Here is a 25,251-nt window from a genome sequence, read left to right as displayed (position 1 = left end):
GCTTCATGTGGGGCTCACGCACCCGAGCGACAAGAGGGGAAGGGGGCGGCGACTCCGATTCGGAAGGATCCGGCCGCGGCGTTGTATGGATGCCCTGCCGGCGCCAGGAGGAGGACACATCGGGACGATGCAACAGAGGGCGAGGAGAGATGCAACACCCGACCTGCTTCTGAAACATCCAAACACAATAGTTGCAACATACATCTGAAGGCAGATGAAGCACTTGAATCATTCTTGTGAAACACTTACCCGAAAACACTTGAAAACCATTACAAACATACGCAACATCCAGATAAAACATATGCAACATCCAGACAAACATATTTACAACATGTGTTCGGAAAACATATATGAAACATTGGCAACATATGTGTACAACCATTGCAACATATGCAGCATTCCGATATACAACATCTATCTGAAACACTTGTAACGTACCTCTGAAACACATGAAACATATGCTTACAACATGCGCTTTTAGCAAAACATGGCAGCCAGCCTGGTGGAGCACAACACAGTGGGATCCGGTTGTGCAGTCGCGGTGGAGAAGGAGGATGACAGTGGGCGGACGACTGTGCGGCCCCTGGTGAGCGGCCGCGCTGCCCCTGGTGAGCGGCCGCGCTGCCCCCGGTGATAGGGCGCACGTGGTGCCCGCGGTGGAGGCGACAACATCAGTCGGATGGTGCGGCCTCGCGCGGCGAGCATGCCACAGTGGTGCGGTCGTGGGGGAGAACGCTACGGCAGTGCGGGCACAACGGCGGTGGAGAGGAAGGTCGGCAGGAGGCGCAACAGAGGGAGGCGTGCGGGAGCTGCGGTGGAGCCGGATGCAGAGCGCAGTCACGGTGATGCGTGAATTTTTTAATATGCGGTGACTTGAGGGGAGCCGATAGGAATGGTTAGGCTTCTAGACGTCGGGTCCACCAACAGGAGACTAGGCCGCAGACGGACGTTTGATTTCCAGCATTACCGCATAAAGAAACATACCAAACCGTAGAAGGTGCCCTCAAAATAAAACTTCCAAGATTCGTACAAGTCAGTGGCCATCGAATTTGAAATTCAGCCATAAATTATGTGAAATTGCAGAGCGCAGAAACTTGAAAATTTTGTTTTTAGCAAGCATTGTTCGCTTTGCTGAAAAGCCAGACTAAAAAGTATTGTTCGTTGATTTGTTGTGAGTGAAAAATACTATACCATGGCTGATAAACCAAACTGATAAGTTCAAACGAACAGAAACCTTTATTTGAAATGACGAACCTGACTTAGCAATGTTAAACTCAGTTCAAAAACCAAAGCGATACTTTCTAGGTAGTAAGTACCAAATGCAGCTATGGAAATGTACATCTTGGAAAAAAAAATCTACATGATAGAAGTACCAATTGCAGTTATGAAAAATGTACAGCTACAAAGACTTGCTAGATGATGCAATTAACAACTGGAATTATGAAAGTACACATCAGACTAAATTCTCCGGTTGAAACATTCCAGTTTCTTAGACAATCTTTTAAACTAGTTTTAGTGGTTTACCGCAGTCATGACAAGGATATACTGTAAATTAATCATGGCGACACTTCACCTCCCCCACTCCATGGGCCATTACTTGAGGCCCAGGAGACTGCATTGTGGGCCTACTAATTCTATATCCGACCCCACACGTCTGTCTCCTCCACTGCTCCCGATCAAATTCCCCTCAAGCTGGTTCCGGCCACCCGCCGGGACCAGCCTCGCCGCAGCGCGCCAAAATCCTACCAAATCCTAAACCCTCCATACCTCCGCCTCCGCCCCCGCCCCCGCCCCCGCCCCCGCCACGCGACCGCCCCCAGAGATGGGGCTAGAGAAGAGCCGGCGTCTCTCCGGCAGCCGCGACTTCCGGCAGCGGATGGTGCTGGCGACGCTCACCTCCACCGCCGTCACCATCGAGGACATCCGTTCCGGAGACGCGGCGCCGGAGCTCCGCCCTCACGAGGTCTCCCTCCTCCGCCTCCTCGACAAGATATCCGACCTCCACACCATCGACCTCAACGAGACAGGAATGGACTTGCCCGGCTTGATTGTGTTGTGCGTCCTGCCTTCTGGGTTTGGTTACGGTGGTGCTGGTGCTTATGGGGTGTGGTGCTTGTATTGTGCTTGCAGGAACAAAGATGAGGTACCGGCCGGGGGTGATAACAGTGGGAAAGGGTCTTGAGCACGACTGCGGGGTGCGCCGGGGGATTGGCTACTTCCTCGAGCTGCTCATACTGCTTGGCCTATTTTCGAGGGCCCCCACCCCCCATATTGATTCGGCTCAAAGGTGAGGGCCTCATTTGTTTGTGCTAGTGGTTAAGTGTTAGGCCAAATGGATTGCTCCAAAGAATCTGGCATGTGGATTTTTTCTTACTGGATGAATTCCTTCGTGGTTGTAGCTGATGTCAATAGAAATTGTTTGGTTGGAATTTTGTTTAAGTGTCAGGGTGCTGGTTGATACCCTCGTGCTAATTCTTTTGGCACCTTTATTCATTATAAAAACAAGTCATAGAAATGAGGTGGAAATCATCCCAGTGTATGTTTTGCAATACCTGTTGTTGGGGAAATGCATTGAGTGGCCTACATGGTTACATGAAAACAAAGTTGAATGAGAAGTGTGCCTCCATGCCTCCTTGGCTAGGTTGTGAGCTATTTTGATTGTTTCTTGGCCTATTTTCTTGCATACAAAGGGTCTAGGTTGTAGCTCAGCCTAATTTCTTGCATACAAAGGATTTCTTCTTTCTTTTTTTGAGGAAAACAAAGGATCTTTCTTTGTCGTTGTTGTTGCAGAATCCGCTAGTAAAGGTCGACATGTGCAGCCTCCTCCTGTATGCTTGATCATATTCTCTTTTTGTGAAATTGGTTGTCTGTAATATAATTCATCTGGGCAAAGTTAGAGTGCATTTGCCACTATGTGTCGAGTATCGATATTAGGGATACCCAAAGCAAGGAAGTTAGCGCCCACGCTGACTTCCCCAGATGGCTCAAGACGTATTAAAAGGTCTCGCCCGACCCCAAGGTCGCGGGCTACGTCTTGCCCGACCTCTTGGGTGCGGGTTCCGTCTCGCCCGACCCCAAGGACGCAATTTTCGTCTCGCCCAACCTCGGGCTCCGTCTCGCCCGACCCCTTGGGTGCGGGCTCCGTCTCGTCCGACCCCAAGAACGCGGGTTCCGTCTCGCCCAACCCCTTGGGTACGGGCTCCGTCTCGCCCGACCTCGAGGACGCGGGTTCTGTTTCGTCCAACGGGGACCTATACCGCTGCAAACCACTCCAGGTCCAAGCATATGGGCCTGGGTTAAAACTCTGACACTAGGGAAGAGGCTGGCACGCCTCGATGTAACCCGTGGCCATGACGGGCCATACCTGGGGATTCACATTAAGAACAGTGTCGGACATGCCGGTGTTGTTCTGATTAATCCTCGTACGGACGCTGACAGGCGTGTCAGTTCATCACGACGTCCGCTGAGACAGAGTGGAATGCCATGACCAGCAGATGACACATACGCATGGCGCTAGTGATGAACAGGGCCGCAACATGGAGCCATCCCTGTTGATATCTACAGGATCAGCGGGACCCGCATGAAGGAGAAGAAGGACCTGGCAACTCTGAAAGCCTTCTTCTCTCTCGTTCTTCTCCTTTTCCTCCTCGGTAACCCGTGTTTTTCCTTTATCTATAAAAGGGGAAGTAGGGCGCCCCATGCTGGGGGATCTTAAGACAAGAGCACGACACGAGCACACGGCTGAGCGGCAAGCGAGCTCTCAGCACCCGTTCACTCCTTCCACCAGAGACATGGGATTCTCTCCCTCTCTCGCCTGTTTGTAACCCCTACTGCAAACCAAGTGCCGGTAACACAAGCAACAACGAACTGGACGTAGGGACGTTTCGCCCGAACCAATATAAACCCTTGTGTCCTCAGAGCACACCATTCGAGCCAGACGCGCAAATACAAATTTACCCGTCGGTGGTTCGAAAACACCGACAGTTGGCATGCCAGGTAGGAGCTTTTTGCACGTCTCGACGTCCACATTAGGCCTCGGATGGCAAGTCACGGCGTCAGCTGGGTCCCGGGCGCGTTCGTGCGCTTCGGGAACATGGACTTCGTCGTTACGATGGAGGGAGAGTTGGCACGGGTTCCCATCGTTGTCCAACCTCTTCACTCCACCGACCTCGACGCGATCACCGAGGCGCTTGAGGAGCTGTAGTTGCACGCATCAGAGGCTCGCGCCCCCGGGAGGGACCAGCTCCTCGGCTTCGATTATGGGAGGCTAGAGCGCCAGCTCAGCGCCTTCCTAGGACCCCGACCGTCCTAGAAGGACCTGCGTTGTCTCACCTTCTCGTTCGCCAACGTCATGACGCAGCTTGCCTAAGGAGAGCCGCTCTCCTCGGAATACCTCATCTGGAGCGCGTCGACAACGCTCCTGTTCGGTTTGTGCAACGCCGCAGAGACCGTTGGCCACCTTGTGGCGTAGCGCACGTCGCCATCCCCTACGAACGACCAGTTCATGGGGATGACCGAATACGTCGCGGAATCTTTTCACGACCTTCTCGTGGCAGAATCAGAGTCGTCCTCCGACTCTTGACTCTAGCAGGGGGAGGCATCACCTCTCACAAGAATGTTTCATGGCAGGTACCCCCAAGGGATACATCAAAAGCATCCACGAGGGAGGGGCTACCCCAACAGACGATGTTGATGACGAGGTCGAGGGGGACGCAGGGGCCCTACCTCGCCTACGGGTAGAGCAGCTGAGGGCGTGGCACCAGGAGCTTGAAGAAGCACGACTCCAGCTCGAGCAGGAACGCGCGGAGCTCGAGCCAGAGATCGAGCGCCACGGAGACGGTGGGCGTGCGCGCGCCGTGGCCCGCGACGTGAACCGGAGGATCATCAAGGACGACGAAGCCCTCCCACACCTCACCCGAGCAGGCCAGAACATCACTGCCGCGACGGCCTTGCTCCGGGGGCTTCCGGAGCCTGCGACACCCGAGGACGTGTCAGTCCACTAGGCGCAGCAAGGCGACAGGCCACGCGCCGCGGTCCTGGTGCATGAGCGTCTCGGCCTCCACTGTTACGCGCGCAATACCCTTGATGCCCACAGGCGTGCCCACGGTGATGAGAGGGAGGAGGTTAGCTGCGGCTACCACCCTCGTCATGGCGGACGCTACGACAGCAGCGAGGATCGAAGCCTAAGCCCTGACTTGCCGGGACCTCAGGCATTTGGCCGACACATCCGCAACGCCGTCTTCCCACCGCGGTATCGACCGCCGACCAACATCCCAAAATACTTTGGGGAAACAGATCCCGGACTGTGGCTCGAGGATTATCGGCTTGCTTGCCAAGCCAGTGGAGCGGATAGTGACAATTTCATTATCCGCAACCTTTCATTGTTCCTGTCCGATTCGGCGCGAACGTGGTTGGAACACCTTCCGCCCAACTGAATCCAAAGTTGGGCGAACTTAAAAGAGATATTCGTGGGAAACTTCCAGGGCACATACGCGCGTCCTGTGAACCCATTGAATCTCAAAAACTGCTGATCAAGTATTTCTTACGCTATAAGTATTTCTTTCATAGAACACTAAAATTCCCACAGCAACACGCGGGGTATTATCTAGTTTTGTAATGATGGTCAACCAATCCAGCTAAGGAGTGGTCATGTGTGTCGGCGTGATGTTCAAATTGTTGTCTGCATATAATAGTAGGATCTTGATCGTGATTGGTATGACTAGCTTGCATGAGAGTGCCTTGGTGTTGCTTTGCTATCATAGCTTAGTAAGTTGTGTGATGTTTAGTTAACCATCATCCACCTAAGTGCCAATGTCTAAATCTAGTATAACCTTATGCTTGTCTTTTGTGCCTCTTTGTAATACACTTTGTGTTGCTTTTCCTTTAGTCATGCATTGCCTCATTGCATATCATCTAGGTACGTTAGATGAATGACACAAAGAAGTGAAGGACGCGGTGTTGAAGCTGACCAGAAGATGGTGTAACGGTAACCAAGTCCAGAAGATAAACATGATTGTTGATCACGTCCTGAAGACGAAGCTAACCAATGACATTATGCTTCAAACCCAGGCAAGCCCCGGAGCATTCTAAGCCTCCTACCTCTCTTTTAAAATACACTTGAGTTTATATTTTGTATTGTGCATTAAGTATAGGAGTTGAATTGAAACCTGTTGTTGCATGTCTTACCTTGTCTACAATATATATACATGTATCCTTACTAGTATGTATAGGTCGCTCTATGCTTAGCTATGCTTAGACCGGTAGAAGTCGGGTGATTCCTGTCGCCTGCGAGACATAGGTGGCTACTTTGACACAGTTGGCTATATTTGCTATCGTGAAAAAGAACCAGGTGATAATGGATAACTGGAGACCGAACAGGATCCGGTGCTATTATGGTTGTTGTTGATGCCGGCTAGGCATGTATTCTTTGATCCCGTCTGTGTCATTTAAGGACTGCTTCGTTGTCGGACCTTGGTTGAGATTGAAGGTACCAAACACATAACAAGGCCCTGAGTTATAGTTGACCGTGAAGCCGATTAGCTCATTCAGGCTGAGTATATTGGACCGTTAGCATTGCTGGGAGGAGAGTATTAAAGGAAGGGGACTGGTCCAAGACCATGTTTGCTATGGGCTTCGGGCTTCGGGCTTCGGGCAATTCATGTGAGGATACAGGATCATGAGTTTTGTGAATGGGGTGAACGGTGACCCACGCGAGCTAATGTGGGCTCGTACGGGTGTGTGTTTGGGATTGCCCAGCTGGATGTAATCGATTCGAATCACCGTCTCTTCTGGATAGTGAGAAACTCATACCTTGCTCCGGCAATCGTAGTAACTGATGAAACATGATGGTTCTGTTGATCATTATAATTGAATATGGTTACTACTGTGATACTTATTAATCAAATGATTGTTACAGGATAGATGCAAACTTAGCTATAATTGGCTTCACTGAACTTGATGCTAAAAATTTGAAAGTAAGGACTTACATAGTAAGCTCTTTTGCAAAAGATTATGCTATCCAACAAGCTCCACCAAATAAACCATGCATATCCTTGGAGTCTTCATTTTTCTCCTGTCGGGTAAGTCTTGCTTAGTATAATTGAGTACTCAGGGTTTTATCCCACCCTGTTGCAGGTGAAGTGCTATGTCTACTGAAGGTGGTGACAAACTGCCGGTGGGCTTGGCTATTATGTATTTGCTTCTCATCTATGCTTTTGTTGGAGGGTGTCATCAGAGCTAGCAATATGATTTAAAATTATGATTTGGTAATCATTTCAAAGTTATATTGTTTTAACCTATTGGATTTGAAACTGAACTTGTATTAATTGCTTGTGACCCTATTGTAATATTATTTTCGCTGTAAATTCTATTTATGTGATATGTATTTGCTTAATCAAGTACGATCTTGGTTGTGAAGTTGATTTATCGAGGCCTTCATGGTACTCGACGGAATACCGGGTTCATATAAGTGACGATATGCGTGTGTCAACTTGTTTAACGGGGACAGTCATATTTAATCTTGTATAAATTGGGTGGTTCTGTCATAAGCTATATCGTGAAAAGCTCCAAGCAAACTGTCACTGCATCGTCCATGATGTATGTCGAGTTTGTAGCATGCTATGAGGCCACGGGGCAGGTGAACTGGCTATATAAATTTATGCCCGGGTTGAAAGTGGTCGACGACATTCATAGGTCACTCAAGTTATACTGCGACAATGAGTCAGCAGTATGTTATGCTCACAACAATAAGTCAAGTGGTGCTGCCAAACATATTGACATAAAATTTTATGTTGTGAAAGACACAATCCGAGATCATTCTATTAGTCTCGAGCATGTAAGTACAAAGAAAATGCTTGCGGTTCCGTTTACAAAAGGCTTACCGTCCAATGTGTTCAGAGAACACTTAGCCAGCATGGGTTTATGGGAAAACTTATGATCCCTGGACAATAAGGCCTAGTTGAGAATCTGTTTCAAAATAGAGAGTTGTATTATAGCTGTTAATCCAATAGTACTAACCGTTGTGACGAGACATGCTCTATACACTAATCTGTGATGGAATGGGCTGAGATAAGTATTTTAGGTTCAAGTCATAAAGTGAGATCAAGAGGGAGAATGTTATATTGATCTCCACCGGCTCGGTCCAACGACCGAGTCGGATCCTGACTCGCGCCCTGATCGAGGGCGCCCAGTCACACACATGGCTGGTGGCCCCCCGTCGCGCAGCGCTATAAAGAGAAGGTGGGGCCGGAGGCTTAAGGTACGAGGTTCGTCGCCGCCCAAAGAACCCCACCTACAACCCTAATCCGATCCAGAGGGAAGCGCTGACAGCGACGAGAAGCGCCACCGCCTTCGCCGCTGCCGGGGCACCGCCGCCGCTGGACCGTCGTCATTGGACTTCACCACCGAGACGCGGCCGTCACCGGACACCGTTACCATGGCCACCTCCTCCACTAAACCCGATGGTCAGCGACTTCTATCCCCTATCTCCCTCTCTCTTTTTCTCTATCTAGTTCATGTTCTAGGAAAAAAACTCTTTGTTTTATCCCTAATAGAAAAGAATGTACCTACTAGATCTACTCCTATGATCCTAGAGTTTTAACAAGGTGTCCTTGTGTCCGGACTCCAGACAGGCAGATAGATAACAGATGGTAAATGAAGATCAAACAGAGAAATGCGGCAGCATGGTTGCTGACCTGCTGTTCTTAGGAGTATTGCCCTGATCTTATCAATTTCAACCAAGGGCATCACATTTGTGCTATATTCACAGTAGAAACCTCAAGTTTCTCATCAGCTGCTACAATTACCCCCAAATTGACAGGATGACACAGTTTCCCTGGCCATATTGTGGATTAAAAAAAAACTCAAGCTACCTATATAGACAAATTACTACGATCACATTCCCCCAACCAATTCGATTCGATCTACCACCTTACATGTAGGACCAGGCGAGCAAATTTGTTCACAGCCTCTGCTTCTCGCCGCCGGTCGGCCTGCCCGACGACGACGCGACCCTCTTCACAAAATCGGCGAAGAAATCCGCGTAGTTCGGCCCCGTCTGCAGCCGCACGAGGTTCGTCCGGTACGGGATCAGGATCGTCTTCAGTCCTGAAAGCACGCACGCACGCATCGCCCCACCAATCACTCAATCGACATACTAGGTTTCAAGGCTACGGCCACTCGGCCAGTGCGAGGATTGGCAACGGAGAATTGGGCTCACCGAAGATGCACATGGCGCGGTAGATGGCTGCGGCGGCGATGCCATCGCGCGCGGGCGTGCGGCGGCTGCCCTCGAGGCAGCGGAGGAAGGCGAGGTCGGCGCGGAGGAGCTGGGCCTGGTCGTGGGTGTCGTAGGCCATGTCGTGGCAGTAGCAGCAGAAGTCGAGGTGGTCGACGGGGCGGCGGTCCCAGAGCACGGAGCCGGCCTCCTTGCCGCTGGACCAGTTGGGCCCGCAGTAGTGGCCGTAGCGCGGGAACAGCTTCGACAGCCACGCCCGCGCGCCGCCGTGCCACGGCAGCTGCGCCACGTACGGCCGGAACAACGGCACCGCGCACCCCACCAGCTGCCGCGCCTCCGCCTCCGCCTCCTGCTCGGCCGCCCTCCGCGCCGCAGCGGCGGAGGCGGCGGGGTGGGCCGGCTGTTTCGGCGCCCCCCGCCGCCGCTCGCGCCAGAAGGGGATGAGAGAGGAGAGGAAGGCGGCGAGCGCGTTGGACGCGCTGCCGGGCCGCGCGGGGGGCGCTGATGCGGTGACGGGCGTCGCCGTGGTCGGGGTCGGGGTGGGCAGGCGGCGGAGGAGGACGGCCGCGGGGTTGAGCCGGAGCGCCGGCTTCGAGGAGCCCGGCGGCGGCGCGGAAGGCGAGGAGGAGGAGGAGGTGACCTCCATTGCCGCGGCGCGCGAGGCGGTGGGGATTCTCTCCCGGCTGTCTTCTTCGCCTGCTCCTTTCCGGGTTCGGCTGCTCGCTTCGTGCGGCGGTGGCGTGTGGATGTGCGGCCTTGTTTGTTATTTCCCCTCGGCGGGCGAGTGGGGCCGCGGCCGCAGGCGCCGGGGGTTATTTGAGGTGGGGATTGGCTGGCGCGACGGAGCGGGCGGTTCGCCGGATTTGGGTGGCGGATAAAGGAAGGATCTGTCTGGGGGGAGGCGGGTCGCCTCGCCTATCCGTGCGCTGGTTTTGTTTCCGTGTCGGCTGTGGCCTGACGCGTGGTGTGCTGACTCGTCTCGGGCGACAGGTGGAGCCCGGGTGGTTTCCCTGCGGCCATGGGTTTCCCCGCGGTGGCGGGCCGGCAGCGCAGGTGACGAGACCGCCGGGGGCGGAGAGCGGCGGCGAAGTGGCAGCCGGGTAGAGTCAGGCAGTCCGGCGGGCGATTAGAAGGCGAAACGGTCGCCACGGCAGGAGGAGAGGCTGGTGTTAGATGAAGCGCTGGTGACCGGTAAATTCTACAGTGAGGCCACGTTTACTTCCAAAAAGTTTTCCTAAAAAATGCTACAATAGCCATCACATCGAATCTTACGATACGTGCATGGAGCATTAACAACAACAACAACAACAACAAAGCCTTTGAGTCCCAAACAAGTTAGGATAGGCTAGAGTTGAAACCCAACAGAAGCAATAAAAGGTTCAGGCACGTGAATAACTGTCTTCCAAGCACTCCTATCTAAGGCTTAGTCTTTGGGTATATTCCATCCTTTCAAGTCTCTTTTTATTGCCTCTACCCAAGTCAACTTCGGTCTTCCTCTGCCTCTCTTCACGTTACTATCCTGACTTAGGATTCCACTACGCACCGGTGCATCTGGAGGTCTCCGTTACACATGTCCAAGCCATCTCAACCGGTGTTGGACAAGCTTTTCTTCAATTGGCGCTACCCCTAATCTCTCACGTATATCATCGTTCCGAACTCGATCCCTTCTTGTATGACCGCAAATCCAACGCAACATACGCATTTCCGTGACACTTAGCTGTTGAATATGTCGTCTTTTCGTAGGCCAACATTCTGCACCATACAACATAGCAGGTCTAATCGCCGTCCTATAAAACTTGCCTTTTAGCTTCTGTGGTACCCTTTTGTCACATAGGACACCAGACGCTTGCCGACACTTCATCCACCCTGCTTTGATTCTATGGCTAACATCTTCATCAATATCCCCGTCCCTCTGTAGCATTGATCCTAAATATCGAAAGGTATCCTTCCTAGGCACTACTTGACCTTCTAAACTAACATCTTCCTCCTCCTGAGTAGTAGTGCCGAAGTCACATATCATATACTCAGTTTTAGTTCTACTAAGTCTAAAACCTTTGGACTCCAAAGTCTTCCGCCATAACTCCAGTTTCTGATTCACTCCTGTCCGGCTTTCATCAACTAACACTACATCGTCCGCGAAAAGCATACACCAAGGGATATCCCCTTGTATGTCCCTTGTGACCTCATCCATCACTAAAGCAAACAAATAAGTGCATGAAGCATTAAATATAGACAAAAAAAAACTAATTACACAGTTTGGTTGAAAATCGCGAGACGGACGTTTTGAGCCTAATTAGTCCATGATTAAATACTAATTGCCAAATAAAAACGAAAGTGTTACCATAGCCAAATTCTCAAATTTCATCCAACTAAACACAGCCTGAGCAGAGAGGCTTCCACACATACACAAGCATATTTTTTTCCAGTCGCTTCCTTGTGATCAACACGGATTCAGCATTACCGAGTATATACTGAAGATTAATGGATGATAATCCGTGGAATTAGCTTGCACAGTGACAGTGTCAAGACAATGATCATTGATCAGCAGGGGGTCAACTCCATGTATGTTGTACACAGCAAAGAATATATTTTGAGCTGTATAATCCAATATGAGCGATCGGCTAGGGGGTGTTTGTATCCGGCTATTAAAATTTAGGAGGTGTGTCGAGAGAATGTTGCGTGAGGTGTTTGGATACTAATAAAAAAACAAATTACATAATCCGTCAGTACTACACGAGACAAATTTTTTAAACCTAAGTAATACATCATTAGCATATGTTTACTGTAGCAAACACATTGTCAAATCATCGACTAATTAGGCTCAAAAGATTCGTCTCGCAAATTAGTCGTAAACTATATAATTAGTTTTATAATTAGTCTATATTTAATACTCCATACATATGTCCAACATTCAATGGGACAACGACTAAAATTTAGGATGGACAACCAAACACCCCTAGTTACCTTTGGCATTGCATTACACCAGGCTCATCTTAAAATCTGATAAAAAATTGGCCACCTGGGGTGGCGTCAAAATAGCGCCAAAAGAACCACTGCACTTCAAAAACCTTTTGGGGGCGTGTACTGCGTGCTCAACTCATTTGTTCGCCTCGATAAACTCCCGATATTCCTTCTTCCTTTTCACACCAGATACAGTCCTGCATGTTCCAAGATAACAAAAGATAAGACAATGGCGTACCTAAGACATCATAATACAGGACTCGCGCCATGAGTTCGTTGTCACTAGCAAGCATCAAAGTTCAAAGAAGACAGATTTAAGAGTTCAATTGCATGCCTGTGGTTAACAAAATTTTGTTCGAGAACTTCATCAGACAACATATTAAAAAAAAAAGTGTGCTCCCTCTTTTTGGGGTCTAGCAACAAGGTTTGGCCAGCCTGTTCGCTTGCTCGTAAACGATCGTAAATTTCCAGCCGGGAACAGTGTTTTTCTCTCACACCAAACCAGCCAGCAGTAAATAATCCACGATACGATACGGCCTCCCGAACAGGCTGAAGAACGATAAAATACACATACACCAACTAGTCCAATATTTAGCCAAGATGTGCCTTCGGTTTGCAAGTTCATTCAGCATCTGGTATTAATCTGAATGATGAAGATGATAAGGTAGTCTGGAAGTTAGAGAACTCTGGTAAGTTTACAACTAGAAGCATGTACAGATGTATAACCTTCAGTGGGGTGGTTGATGTGAGGATGATGGAGATCTGGAAGTCAAAGTACCTTTAAAAGTTCAGACTTTTTTGTGGATGACCTGGCATGACAGAATCCAAACCGCATAACAGCTCAGGAAGAGGAATTGGGATGGATCTAAGGTCTCCAAATACTGTGGCAAGGAAGAAACAGTGGATCGTTTGTTGTTTCAATGCCCTATAGCGATGGTAACATGGTGCTGGGTGAGACATAATCTGGGTTGGTCTAAATCTCCAGCTTCGATCAAGACCTTTCAAGAGAATTGTTTACGGACTGCTGGAGGGAGTAGGAACAATATGTTGTGGTGGATCATAGCGAGTGTAGGATGGGCTTTACAGAAAACTAGAAATGACCTTGTGTTTTCAAATGTTATTGTTAAATCTCCTAAACAGGTAGTTTACAAATCCCTTGGTTTCCTAAAGCAGTGGACCAAGCTGTCGAAGGAGGACTGGAGCAGGATGGAAGGGGTGTTGCTGAAGTTGAAGGAAGGGCTGTCAAGCTGGTCAAATGCGTCTAATGAAGGCCTTTTCTTCTTGTTTCTGTTATGTGAACTTTGGTGTCTGTATAGGTCCTACCGTTCAAGCTCATTGCTTTTGGTTGTTCTGTGTTACTTTCTTGGTGGTGGGGTTAGAAGGTGTTTGTGGAGGGTTTAAAGTGCTTGTCTGTAAGTTGGTAACCCCAGCAATACCCTCTGTTAAGCTTTCAATATAAGCTGGGCTGAAAAGCCTTTGGTCTAAAAATAAGTACAGATAACAAACCTAAGCATTTCTTTGTTCTTAAAAAATTGAACACAAGGTGTTCCCATGATGCCTGCAGCTTCTGCTATTTCAGGATCCTCCTCAATGTCAATTTCAACAAGATGAACAAACTCATCGTACTCATCTATGACCTGCAAGATAAACTAACATTAGCAATTAGCAAGTAATAAAACAAGCAACCTACACTAAGATACACACAGATCATAAAATGGGAATTTTGCATCACAATAGCAGCATGTGCCTGCTAGTTGCCGTGCCACGCACAATGTTGTGAAGCTAATGTTGATTTCATTTTAACACCCAAGTTGTATGTATCCTATTATCATTGTAAAAAAAGGGGAGGTGCTTTAAGGTTGATTGGTAGGTTGTTTTGAAAAGAATATGAGCCCTTAAATTAGACCAATCAGATACAAAGTTTCAGGACCTTGAATTCATATATTGTTTGCTTAGCCATTCTTTCAGGTTTTGGTATTCAAGCCTCCAACATGCCTCTAGCAGATCAAAATCACGAGAACTGGATAGGCACTATAAATGCCAAATTATCAGGAGAAACAAGGGTGCCGAATTGATATTTCTAGATTTATAGCTATGTAGTTCAAAAATAGATGCTTATCAAAGGTAATTTATATAGAGTGAGATGATGTTCAATGTTCAGTTTCAACTTCAGGAACAGATTTATAGTTATGTAGTTCAAAAATAGATGTTTATCAAAGGAAAATTTATATAGAGTGTGATGATGTTCAATGTTCAGTTTCAACTTCAGGAACAGATTTATAGTTATGTAGCTCAAAAATAAATGTTTATCAAAGGAAATTTATATAGAGTGTGATGATGTTCAATGTTCAGTTTCAACTTCAGGAACTAACCTTGTTCAAAATTGGTTTTAAGGTTCTGCAAGGACCACATGTGGGAGAAGTGTATAGAACACAAATGAGTCGTGGACTTTCATGGTATAGTTTGCGGAGTGCATACTGCAAAGAAGAAAGCTCAGCGTCAGTTTTCAAATTAATATTTTCATCATATGGGCCAATCTATGCATAAATACCTGTCCCTTGTGTTTTCTATGAGAAATGTCAAAGCCCATTTTGACATCTTTATCTGTAATATCCTTCTTTGTTTCTTCTTGAACAGGCTGCAGTTCAATTAAAATTATGAGAAAGAACAGTACCTTGTAAACTTGATTGGGGCTACTACAGAAAATAGCCAGCAAAAGATAGTAAAAGTGAATTGACCATGCTATATAAGATGTGACGAAAGCCTAGGCTCAAATTTTCATATATGTAAAAATTCCAATGTGGTTACAAGTCATGGCAATGCTGATATGTGATGACCCAGAAACTAGAAATACCAGGAAAAATAACAAAAGCAGCTGTTCATGATATTGTGGGTCCATTAATCTAAGATTGTACAGTCATCCTCCATTATAATAATGTTCAAGGCAAACCAAAGTTGGTATGTGCACCAGATGTCATAAAGAAACAGATACTGTGAGGAAAAAGGACAACCTGGTGAAATTCAACAAGAAGATCATTGGCAACTAAGTATCTTTCAACTGACAAAGCAGCTATGCATCCAGATCCAGCTGCGGTAATAGCTTGTCTCCATTCATGATCCTGCAGGTACACACTGGAGAAGTATAAAAACCAAAATGGCCATAGGAATATCTCAATTTCACAAATGTATATCTAGCATAACATATACTGCATTTTATACTGACGGACTTTCCAAATACTTAGCTGCAGCACTTTCCTTCTTAACACATCAAGAAATGATATGTTATGTGAGATAACAAAAACATGACATGCTGGTGACAATGGAGCTTCGGAAAATAAGATACATTGCAAACCATGTAGAAGTTCCATACAGAAGGTGAATGATGTTGTTACCTGAACATCACCAGCAGCAAATACACCATCAACTGAAGTTTTGGCTGAGCCCTCTTTAACTAAAATATAGCCAGCACTATCAAGTTCGATTTGGCCTTGCAACAGCTGACTGTTTGGAGTATGTCCTATGCCATAAAATAGACCTTTCACTTGAAGAACTGATTCTTCTCCTGTATCTCTTCTCTTCAGATGAATGCCAGACATCTGCCCTTTGTCATTGCTAACAACATCCATGGCTTCTGTATTGAAATGTACTGTTATGTTGGGGTTGTTGAGTACTCTGAAACATTCGCCATAATCAACCTGTTAACCAAACATCCAGGGAATTGGAAGTTTACCTCATTAATATTTCATGTGACTGAAGAGGAGCTCACGTCCTTCAAAGAAATAACTTAATCTACAGATAAGTTCCCAAACATGACGGTCTGCAGGATCTATGAAAACTCAGTAATACTATGATTTTTAGTATTTAAATTGGCAAACAGCTAACACTAACTAACCTAGTTACCATATTTACTAGCTCACATTCAACAAACTGTAGATTATTGGCTAAATACAGCATTTTACAATGCCACCTATATAACCACTACTTGAAAGCAATAGCCCTAGCCTAAAATAATACCGTGCTATCATAATTATGATTTATGGGTTACAAAAAAATACTATAGCTAAAAGAAGATAATTCAATTCACTATTACTCCTAATAAGTGCTGATGCCCAAGATAAGTGAAATGCTGGCAATCTGCTGGTAGTATGTCTGTGTGAACAGAATAGAACATTCCTAGGAAAAAGACTTGAAATTATTTTACCTGTCCTGCATAGCTTTGGATGCCCGTAGCATATCCTTTCTAACTAGTAAATGAACATGTCGAGCATATTTTGTCAAATATATTGCTTCCTCTGTAGCTACATCACCACCCCCAACAACTGCAAGAACTTGGCCCTTGAACAGCGGTGATGCTCCATCACATATTGCGCATGCGCTGATGCCTCTACTCCAAAATTCATCTTCACGAGGCAGCCGGAGGCGCTTAGCCGTAGCTCCAGTTGCAATGATTAGACTATGACATTTCACCTACATATGCCCTGAGATTAATGCAGAGAAGAAAATGTCTAAAATAGTTTGCGTTCATTATACTCCATCCGTTTTTAAATATGTGATGTTTAGGGCAAGCTAATTAGTTAAAAATGAACTAATTAGCTTGCCTTAAACGTCACATACTTAAAAACAGGACGAGTACCAGGTGATTGCAAGTCTGCAATATCAAATGGGTACATATTGTAGAAACTACAAACAAGAGACAGGTAACAGAAAAACTGAAGACCATAAGACCAGACAGTAGTGTATGACCTATAATCAAGTAAACCACATAAACACTGGACTGACCTACAGTTCAAGAGCTTGCTCTTGTAGACATGAATCCTTACATTTTCCCCCTATATAAAAGCTCCTATGTTTTTTGCTTATCATCAATGGACTGTATCTTTGATTAGATTGTTACATTAAGCTAATAGCATCCATTGAATGCCCAACAAATAACACATGCAACACCACCTTGTGCAAAATGATAATTCAAACTCCAAAAACAGATTATAGAGGACGAACATGCATGAGGAATAGAACTACAGAGTGTACCTCACGGTCGCTGCTACGAATAACAAACGGGCTGCTCTTTACATTCACAAACTCAACATCCTCTTGGTGAAGCTCTGCGCCCCAGCGTTCCGCTTGCTTGCGCATTCTGCTTTTAACCAATGCACCGGCGATGATGTAAGCACGGTAACAAACCAACATGACACTATCGAAATCGAACCGAATGGCTCCGCTATCGAACAGTCTCACCTGTCCATGAGATCAGGCCCAGTTATACCTTCCGGGAAGCCAGGGAAATTCTCCACCTCGGTGGTGGTCATCAGCTGCCCGCCAGGGACACCCCCCTCCTGGTACCCTTCAAACACGACAGGCTTCAGGTTCGCCCGGGCGGCGTAGATGGCAGCAGTGTAACCGGCCGGTCCAGAGCCGATGATCACCAGGTTCTCCACCCCCTTGCTAGCATCTGCAGGGTCAGCGAAACAACCAATTACTTCGCCACGCTTCGCTCTTTGATTAGAAACGTTGCTAGTAGCCCGCTCTCACTCCGACCGCTCACAGATCAAATGCGGCTCAGGCAGCGAGTAGCTATATCGTCACTCCGTCAGTTGCACGAGCAACTCGGCGGTTTCACGACGGCCCAATCTGGACTCTTCCGAGGGAGGATGATGCTAGAGGGGGGAGGCGAACCTGAGGTAGAGGAGGAGGCGGGGGTCTCCTCGTCGACCGCGCCGGCGGCGGGTGCGGCGGCGGCGGCCTGCAGCGACATCGGCGTGCGGCTGTTGCAGCAGGTGGCCGCCGCGGCGGGGAGAAGGCGGCAAGAGGAGGGGAGGGCCACCTGGTGGCGGCGGGAGGAGAGCGGGGCCGCCGAGAGGGCGGCGGCCACGGCGACGCGCGTGACCGCCATCGCAAGTGGCGAGGGGGGGAGGCGGCTGGGGTGCTGCCTGCCTGCTGGCTGCACCTTAGTTGGTGGGCGGAGGGGAGGATGTGGAGCGGGAGGAGGCAGGTGTGATGAATGAATGGATGGATAGGGGGGTGGGCGGGTGAGTGGGGGAGAGAGCGCGCAACGAATGCAAAGCGCAAGCCAGCGCCCAGCGGGCAGCAGAGACGGCCGTCGATTGGGCTCATCGCGTTCCCTTGTTTGTGCCGGCCTGCCCCAACCTCGCCATTGTCGTTTTCGGGTTCGGGACCGCTAAACACCGAGAAAATTCTATATTTGGGACTGACCCATCCCACCTCATGTTTGGAGTCGCATATTTGCAAATTTCTCCTAAACACCGCTCCGATGTTTTAGCAGGGATGGACGTGCGATTTTTGCACCCGTCAGGATCCGCGCGGGGGCGAAGCAGAGACCGTCCGACCCCGCACTCAGCTGTAGCGTCGAGATGACGAGTAGTTGTTACTAAAACTTAATCGTCGACCAATTGAAACACGTGTGGAATTAAAATTATCGGTCTAGTCAAGACTATATCTTGCTATCTATGTTCTCTAGCCCCTCTTAAAGATTCTAATTAAACAACAAAGGTGTCGGGCTAACTAGAACTCACATAACCAATTCTATAAACAAGGTCACATAAACATATGCCACTAGTATTTTAAGTAATGAGAAAGCTCCTACACATGCTAGTAAGTAAAAACACAAAGTCAACTAAGCTCACTAGCAATGCTCAACAACAATGCAATCAATGTCAAATTAGAGAGCGCAAATATTTAGCTATACAAACTAAGCAAAGTGATTAACAAGATTACACAAACCAAATTAACCACGCAAGAGAGCTACTTCTATGCTACACAAGCAAGAAGGTAACTAGTGAGCTACACAAGCTAACTAATTACAAGAACATCTATACAAGCACCATGTATATAAAAATAATCATAAACTTATGTAAGGGGATTTGTAAACCAACGGGAATAACAAGATTGATATGGTGATTTTTTTTAAGGTTCACGTGCTTGCTAACACGCTACATCCCCGTTGTGTCGACCGCTCATTTGGTGGTTCGGCGGCTAATTGGCACCACCTGTCAAGCCCGCACGTCGGGCACCGCAAGAACCTACCCAAAAAGTGAGGGTAGCTCAATGACAAGCTCAACTAGAGTTGCCCTTCGCGGCTCTCGCGGGACGAACACAATGCCCCTCAAAGCTTTTCTCCGGAGCACCGCACAAACTTCTTGCGGGCTTCGACGGAGACCACCACCAAGCCGTCTAGGAGGTGGCAACCTCCAAGAGTAACAAGCACCACCGGCTTGCAACTCGATCACCTAGTACCACTCGATACAATCTCACAATACAACACACTAGAATCACACTCACTCGCAATCGATTCACACTCTTGCAAGCACAAAGTGAGTTAGAGGGCATCCAAGCACTCCTACACAAGCCACATAGGCGCGAGGGTGCTCAGCAACCAGCCTAAGGCCGGCCACACGCTCCTTTTATAACTTCAAGAGCTAAAATAGCCGTTACCTCTTTACTGGGCAAAGCGTGTACTGACCGGACGCGCAAGTCATAACGACCGGACGTTGGACCCCAGCGTCCGGTCACTTACAGAGAGGTTCCAAAGACGTTTTTCAGCGACCGAACGCATCCGGTCATCACTGATCGAACTCTCCCAACGTCCAGTCGTTTCTGGACACGCTAAAAACACTGACCAGACTCGCAGGTGCTGACCGGACACAGACCCTGAGCGTCCGGTCGTTTTTCACGTCAGCGTCCGGTCACACACCTTTCAGCGCTAAAATGGCTATAACTCTTAGCTCTGAACTCCGATTTCGATGATCTTGGATATTTTGAAAAGCTTACTCGGAGGGCTACATATCCCACATGCATACTTGATCCAAATCATAATAGATCAAAGTAGTATTCCAATCTAAAGACCATCCTATAGTTTAGAGTATACCAAAAAAACCTTTTTTTTCTTCTCTAAGTTGATTCACAACAACTCTAACTTCTTCTCCTTTATAAATGTGCCAACACCACCAAGTGTGCACCACTATGTGTATATGTGTTAGCTTTTCACAAACATTTCCTAAAGGATTAGTCACTCAACTTGCCACACCACTCGATCATAGCGATGATACAAAGTTAGATCACTCGAGTAGCACTAGATAACCGATATGCAAACAAGTTTGCCCCTCTTGATAGTACGGACATCTATTCTAAACCTGGTCATAAACTTCTCTACACACCTATGACCGGTGAAATAAAATGCCCTAGGTTATACCTTTGCCTTGCGCATTCTATTCCATCTCCTCCAATGTCGATGCAACACATACACCAACACGATCAACAATGATATGATCCACTTCATATCATCACGTGATCATATTGGTTCATCGATCTTGACTTCACTTGCTTTTCACCGTTGCCTTCGTCCATCAGCGTCAAGTCTTGGTTAAGCTTCACCGCCACGCGGTCTATCAGTCCAAAGCCTCCAACTTACCCTTCACACTTGCAATCGGTCCATCAAGCCAAGTCATGTCTTGATCTTCTCTACCTTGATCACATGACTCAATGTCATATCTCATTTGCAATGAGCTCCTTCATCATCACATGTGTGAGCTTTGCAACATCTCCAAACCATATTCACATTCACGGCATATGTTGCTCATACACATGTACTTATGGATTAATCACATGTGTATCTCACATAAACACAATTAGTTCACCTAGGGTTGTCACTTAATTACCAAAACCACATAAGGATCTTTCATCAGGCGAGCTCACATCTCCTTCCTCTATCTCCTTCGGCGGTGGTGGTGGCACCGACGAGGTAGGTGTCCGACTCCTCCTCCTCCTCCTCCCCCCTCTACCAGAGACAAAGATGACAGCGGTGGTGGCTTAGGTTCTAGTGATCCTCTCCATCTCTCCTCTTTTTTATTCTCCAACTCTGGCGGGTATAGAAGGGGCCGACCGAGGGAGGGAGGGAGGCCAGGCAGTGGAAATGGTGGTCGAGCGGTTTAGGGGCCCTGGCGGTGGTAGCAGTGGCTAGGCCAGGTCAAGGTAGGGGAGGCTCGCTGGAGTTAGAGAAGATGGTGGCGGGCGAGCTCATCGGAGCTGGAGAAGTTGGTGGTGGGGGGAGGGGGGAGGGAGGGGAGGCCACCGTAGGTGTTAGGGTTTGCCAAACCTCTGATGAACCCCGCGGCGGGCACAAGGACGAGGTCCGGTAGCGGTGAGTAGCAGGAGGAGGAAGAAGAACAATTAAAAAATCGGATGCTCTCTTCCTCTAAAACACTCGAATCCAATATAGACCGACTCTTTCGGGTTATATAAACCTTCTCAAGAGTTCTTAGTCCCATGATTCACTAGCCATCAAACCGTGTGTTGTTCTCCTACTAAGCATCGTATTAAACAAAAAACAATAATAGAATTACAATACATATACTCTACTCCCTTGGTTGTCAAAGCATCACGTGGGAATGGATGGGATGTGCTAAGTTTAGCAGAATAAACCAGAATCGAATCTTCCAGACTATAGTATTTAGATACATGTACATGTATACAATAGACACTTGGGGCATGGGCCTTATGGGCCAGACTACTAGTATAGATTGTGCTATATAGTTGACACCCCCTTCAAACTCAAGGTGAATGTTGATTAAGAATCAGACACATTGAGTTTGAAAAGATAAAAACGATGATGTTCCTTTGTTTGAGGCTTGGTGAAGAAGTCTGCCACTTCAAGCTTAGATGGAACATATTTGAGATCAACTATGGACTATTGGCAATGAGATCTAATAAATGATGCATCAACACAAATATGTTTGGTCAGCTCATGCTTGATTGGATTATTTGTGATTTGAATAGCACTCATATTATCACACAAAAGAGGTGTAGAGTTATCAGATGAAGCTCTAAGATCAGCCAGCAACCATTTAAGCCAAATTATCTCAGCAGTTGTAGTAGCAAGAGCTCTGAGTTCTGCTTCAACACTAGAGCGTGATACTACACTTTGTTTCTTTGAATTCCATGCAATGGGAGAAGTACCGATAAAGATGCAATAACCAATGATAGAGCGATAGTCCATAGGATCACTTGCCCATGTAGAATCAGAGTAAGCATGCAGCTGAAGTGGACTGGACTTGGCATAAAATAGTCATTGTGTTGATGTCCCTCGTAAATACCATAGAACACGAAGCAAATGTGCATAGTGAACTGATGTGGGGGCACCAACAAATTGACTAAGAATATGTACAACATGAGCAATGTCAGGCCTTATTATAGTAAGATAAACAAGACTACCCACAATATGATGATATCAGGAAGGATCAGCAAGAGGTGTACCATCATTAGGTCATAGCTGAAGATTAAGCTCCATAGGTGTTGCTACAGTACAAGTATCGGAGAGGCCAGATCGAGCTATTAAGTCTTGAAGATATCTCTGTTGTGATATATAATAGCCATGAGATGTCATTGTGACTTCTATGCCAAGAAAAGTACCTCAAAGAACCGAGATCTGACATCATGAATTGTTCATGAAGATGTGCCTTTACAAAGGTAATATATTCAGTATCATCACCAGTAATCAGCATATCATCCACATAGAGTAAAAGTAGTGTGCGCCCACGCTCAGAAACATAGACAAATAGTGCAGGATCATGATCACTAGGAGTAAAACCAGCAGCTTTAACAACTGAAGCAAATCATTCAAACCATGCACGAGGTGCTTGCTTTAAGCCATAAAGAGCATGACAAAGGTGACAAACATAACCATCTGGTACCTTAACACCTGGGGGTGGTTGCATATAGACTTCTTCATGTAGATCACCATGAAGAAAATCATTTTTAACATCTAGCTAGGAGATGTTCCATGAGCGAATGGTAGCCACAACAATGAGAGCTCGAACAGTAGTCATGTGAGCAACAGGAGCAAAGGTCTCCTCATAGTCATGTCCATAAGATTGCTAAAAACCTCAAGCAACTAGGCGAGCTTTATATCGTTCAATTGATCCATCAGCTTTGGTCTTAACTTTAAATACCCATTTGCATGTGATGGGGACAGCATGTGCAGGTAAAGGAACCACCTCCCAAGTACCAGTACGTTCTAAAGCTACAAGTTCTTCGAACATAGCCTACTCCCAAACTAGATTACCTACTGCCTCCTTATATGAAGAAGGTTTAAGTTCACTAGCAACACTAGCAATGAGAAAACCAAGCCTATTGGGTGCATGAATGGTGGCTCGATTTCTAAGATTATAACGTGTGTCTAGACTAGAAGAAGGATCATGAGAAGGAGTATCTGTGGTACTAGCCTCAGGATTAGGAAGACTAGCAAATGACTTGGGATTTGAAGGAGCACGAGGACGAGGACTATACTAGAAATGAATGGGAGGGCGTGTAAGAATAGATTGTGAAGGAACAGGAAGATCAAAAGAAATATGAATATTAGGTGGAGGCGTGAGAGAGTCCATAGGAGAAGTAGAAGAGGAAGGTGATGATAAATCAATGTAGATAGGAGGTAATGAAAGAAAAGAGATAGAGTCATTTGAAGACGATAATTTTGAGGCGGGTGAGTGGAAATAAGGACAAGACTCAACAAAGGTGACATCACGAGAAATACGAATACAGCGAGCAGAAGGATCATAACAACGATACCCCTTATGCTCAAGGTTATAGCCTAGGAAAGCACACTCAACTGATTGAGCAGTTAGTTTAGTGCGTTCATGAGGAGAAAGAAGGACATAACATTTGCATCCAAAAACACAAAGATGATCATAGCTAGGATGGGATCCATGTAGAATTTCTCCAGGACACTTGCCCTGAAGGCGAGAGGAGGGTTGAAGATTAATTAGGTAGACAACAGTTGAGATAGCTTCTGCCCAAAAGTGAGCAGGCACGAAAGATGCAATCAAAAGAGTACGAGTTGTTTCAATAATATGACGATGCTTTCTCTCAGCAACACCATTCTGTGCATGAGCACCAGGACATGATAATTGGGCAAGAGTTCCTTCAGATGAAAGAACTTGATGAAAGGCATTTGATAAGTATTCTTCTCCAAAATTAGAATGAAAAATGCGAATAGTAGATGAAAATTGAGTATATATCATACAAATAAAGGCTTGATATATAGACAATAATTGAGATTGATGTTTCATAAAATAGATCCATGTATAACGAGAGTAATCATCAATAAAGATAACATAGTATTTGTGACCACCTTTTGAAGCAAAAGGAGCCGGGCCCCATACATCTGAATGAACAAGATCAAAAGGATGTTCAGTTCTAGAACTACTAGTGGGATATGGCAGTTGTATCTGCTTTCCCAATTTACAACCAATACATTCAAAAGAGAGATCTATGGACACTTTGCCAAGAACACCCTGCTTAACTAAGCTGGACAAACGAGAGCCACACAAATGGCCCAAACGGTGATGCCACTAAGGAAAGGTAACCATAGGAGAAGCAAAAGATGGTAATGATGGTGGTGGTAAAGATGTTGATGAGGACATCGATAGATGTAGACGATCGAGGATGTAGAGGCTAGATGAATTCTTATGGCGATGGCCAGTACTAAGAAGAGCTTGGGTTCGACGATCCTGAACAAAGCAAGAGGTATCATCAAACCCAACGAAACAATTCATGTCGGTAAGTTGACCGACAGACATAAGATTCATAAAGAGTTGGGGCACAAAGGAAACATTTGAAACAATGAAATCAGAAGTAGCAAGATTGCCATGATGGGTAATGATACAAGAACTACCATAAACTGTTTGAACATGTATATTATTAGGAAGAGGGTGACAGAAATCCAACTGAGATTTATCGAAAGTCATATGAAAAGAGGCACCTGAGTCCAAGACCCAGGGTTTAGAAGTACCTAAAACTGAAGTCGAAGCTATAGAGCCACCAGACATGTAGGCATCAACAGATGTGGAGAACTGTGATGCTGCTATAGTGGTACTTGGCGGCAACGGTGAAGGAGTGGAGAACTGTGATGCTACTCTGATACCATGCTAAGTTTAGCAGAATAAAGCAGAATTGAATCTTCCAGACTATAGTATTCAGATACATGTACATGTATACAATAGGCACTTGGGCCATGGGCCTTATGGGCCAGACTACTAGTATAGACT

At 46.8% G+C, this 25,251-nt stretch overlaps 3 protein-coding genes and 1 long non-coding RNA gene across 6 annotated transcripts; 2 read left to right on the top strand and 2 right to left on the bottom strand.

Moving 5' to 3' along the window:
- Positions 1 to 1,278: 1,278 nt before the first annotated feature.
- Positions 1,279 to 7,417, top strand: LOC136550530 (probable RNA 3'-terminal phosphate cyclase-like protein). 3 transcript variants are annotated; one of them, XM_066542130.1, is made up of 3 exons: positions 1,279 to 2,287; positions 5,927 to 6,069; positions 7,135 to 7,417. In XM_066542130.1, the coding sequence occupies exon 1, from the start codon at positions 1,823 to 1,825 to the stop codon at positions 2,180 to 2,182; it is 360 nt and encodes a 119-aa protein (XP_066398227.1). In that variant the 5' UTR covers positions 1,279 to 1,822; the 3' UTR covers positions 2,183 to 2,287; positions 5,927 to 6,069; positions 7,135 to 7,417. The 3 variants fall into 3 exon arrangements, with proteins under 3 accessions (XP_066398227.1, XP_066398226.1, XP_066398228.1); XM_066542129.1 differs by having other exon boundaries at positions 5,918 to 6,069; positions 7,135 to 7,415; XM_066542131.1 differs by lacking the exon at positions 5,927 to 6,069 and having other exon boundaries at positions 7,135 to 7,416.
- A 1,312-nt stretch (positions 7,418 to 8,729) lies between these two features.
- Positions 8,730 to 10,080, bottom strand: LOC136550525 (uncharacterized). Its single transcript, XM_066542125.1, has 2 exons — positions 9,218 to 10,080; positions 8,730 to 9,105 (listed from the first exon to the last, which is right to left on the bottom strand). Exons 1-2 carry the CDS (start codon positions 9,879 to 9,881, stop codon positions 8,960 to 8,962), a joined length of 810 nt encoding a protein of 269 aa, XP_066398222.1. The 5' UTR covers positions 9,882 to 10,080; the 3' UTR covers positions 8,730 to 8,959.
- Positions 10,081 to 10,290: 210 nt separating this feature from the next.
- LOC136550531 (uncharacterized) lies at positions 10,291 to 12,302 on the top strand. Its single transcript, XR_010782325.1, has 2 exons — positions 10,291 to 10,443; positions 11,621 to 12,302. It is a non-coding gene; the product is annotated as an uncharacterized lncRNA (long non-coding RNA).
- On the bottom strand, positions 12,065 to 18,182 carry LOC136550520 (thioredoxin reductase NTRC). Its single transcript, XM_066542122.1, has 10 exons — positions 17,870 to 18,182; positions 17,432 to 17,645; positions 17,225 to 17,330; positions 16,398 to 16,663; positions 15,589 to 15,868; positions 15,208 to 15,315; positions 14,748 to 14,834; positions 14,569 to 14,673; positions 13,703 to 13,833; positions 12,065 to 12,393 (listed from the first exon to the last, which is right to left on the bottom strand). Exons 1-10 carry the CDS (start codon positions 18,084 to 18,086, stop codon positions 12,333 to 12,335), a joined length of 1,575 nt encoding a protein of 524 aa, XP_066398219.1. The 5' UTR covers positions 18,087 to 18,182; the 3' UTR covers positions 12,065 to 12,332.
- Between the last annotated feature and the right edge of the window lie 7,069 nt (positions 18,183 to 25,251).

The sequence above is a fragment of the Miscanthus floridulus genome, chromosome 4, assembly GCF_019320115.1.
Source record: "Miscanthus floridulus cultivar M001 chromosome 4, ASM1932011v1, whole genome shotgun sequence".
Classification (NCBI taxonomy): Eukaryota; Viridiplantae; Streptophyta; class Magnoliopsida; order Poales; family Poaceae; genus Miscanthus; species Miscanthus floridulus.
The sequence above is the reverse complement of the archived record's forward strand: the minus strand, read 5'-3'. Positions and strand labels throughout refer to the sequence as shown.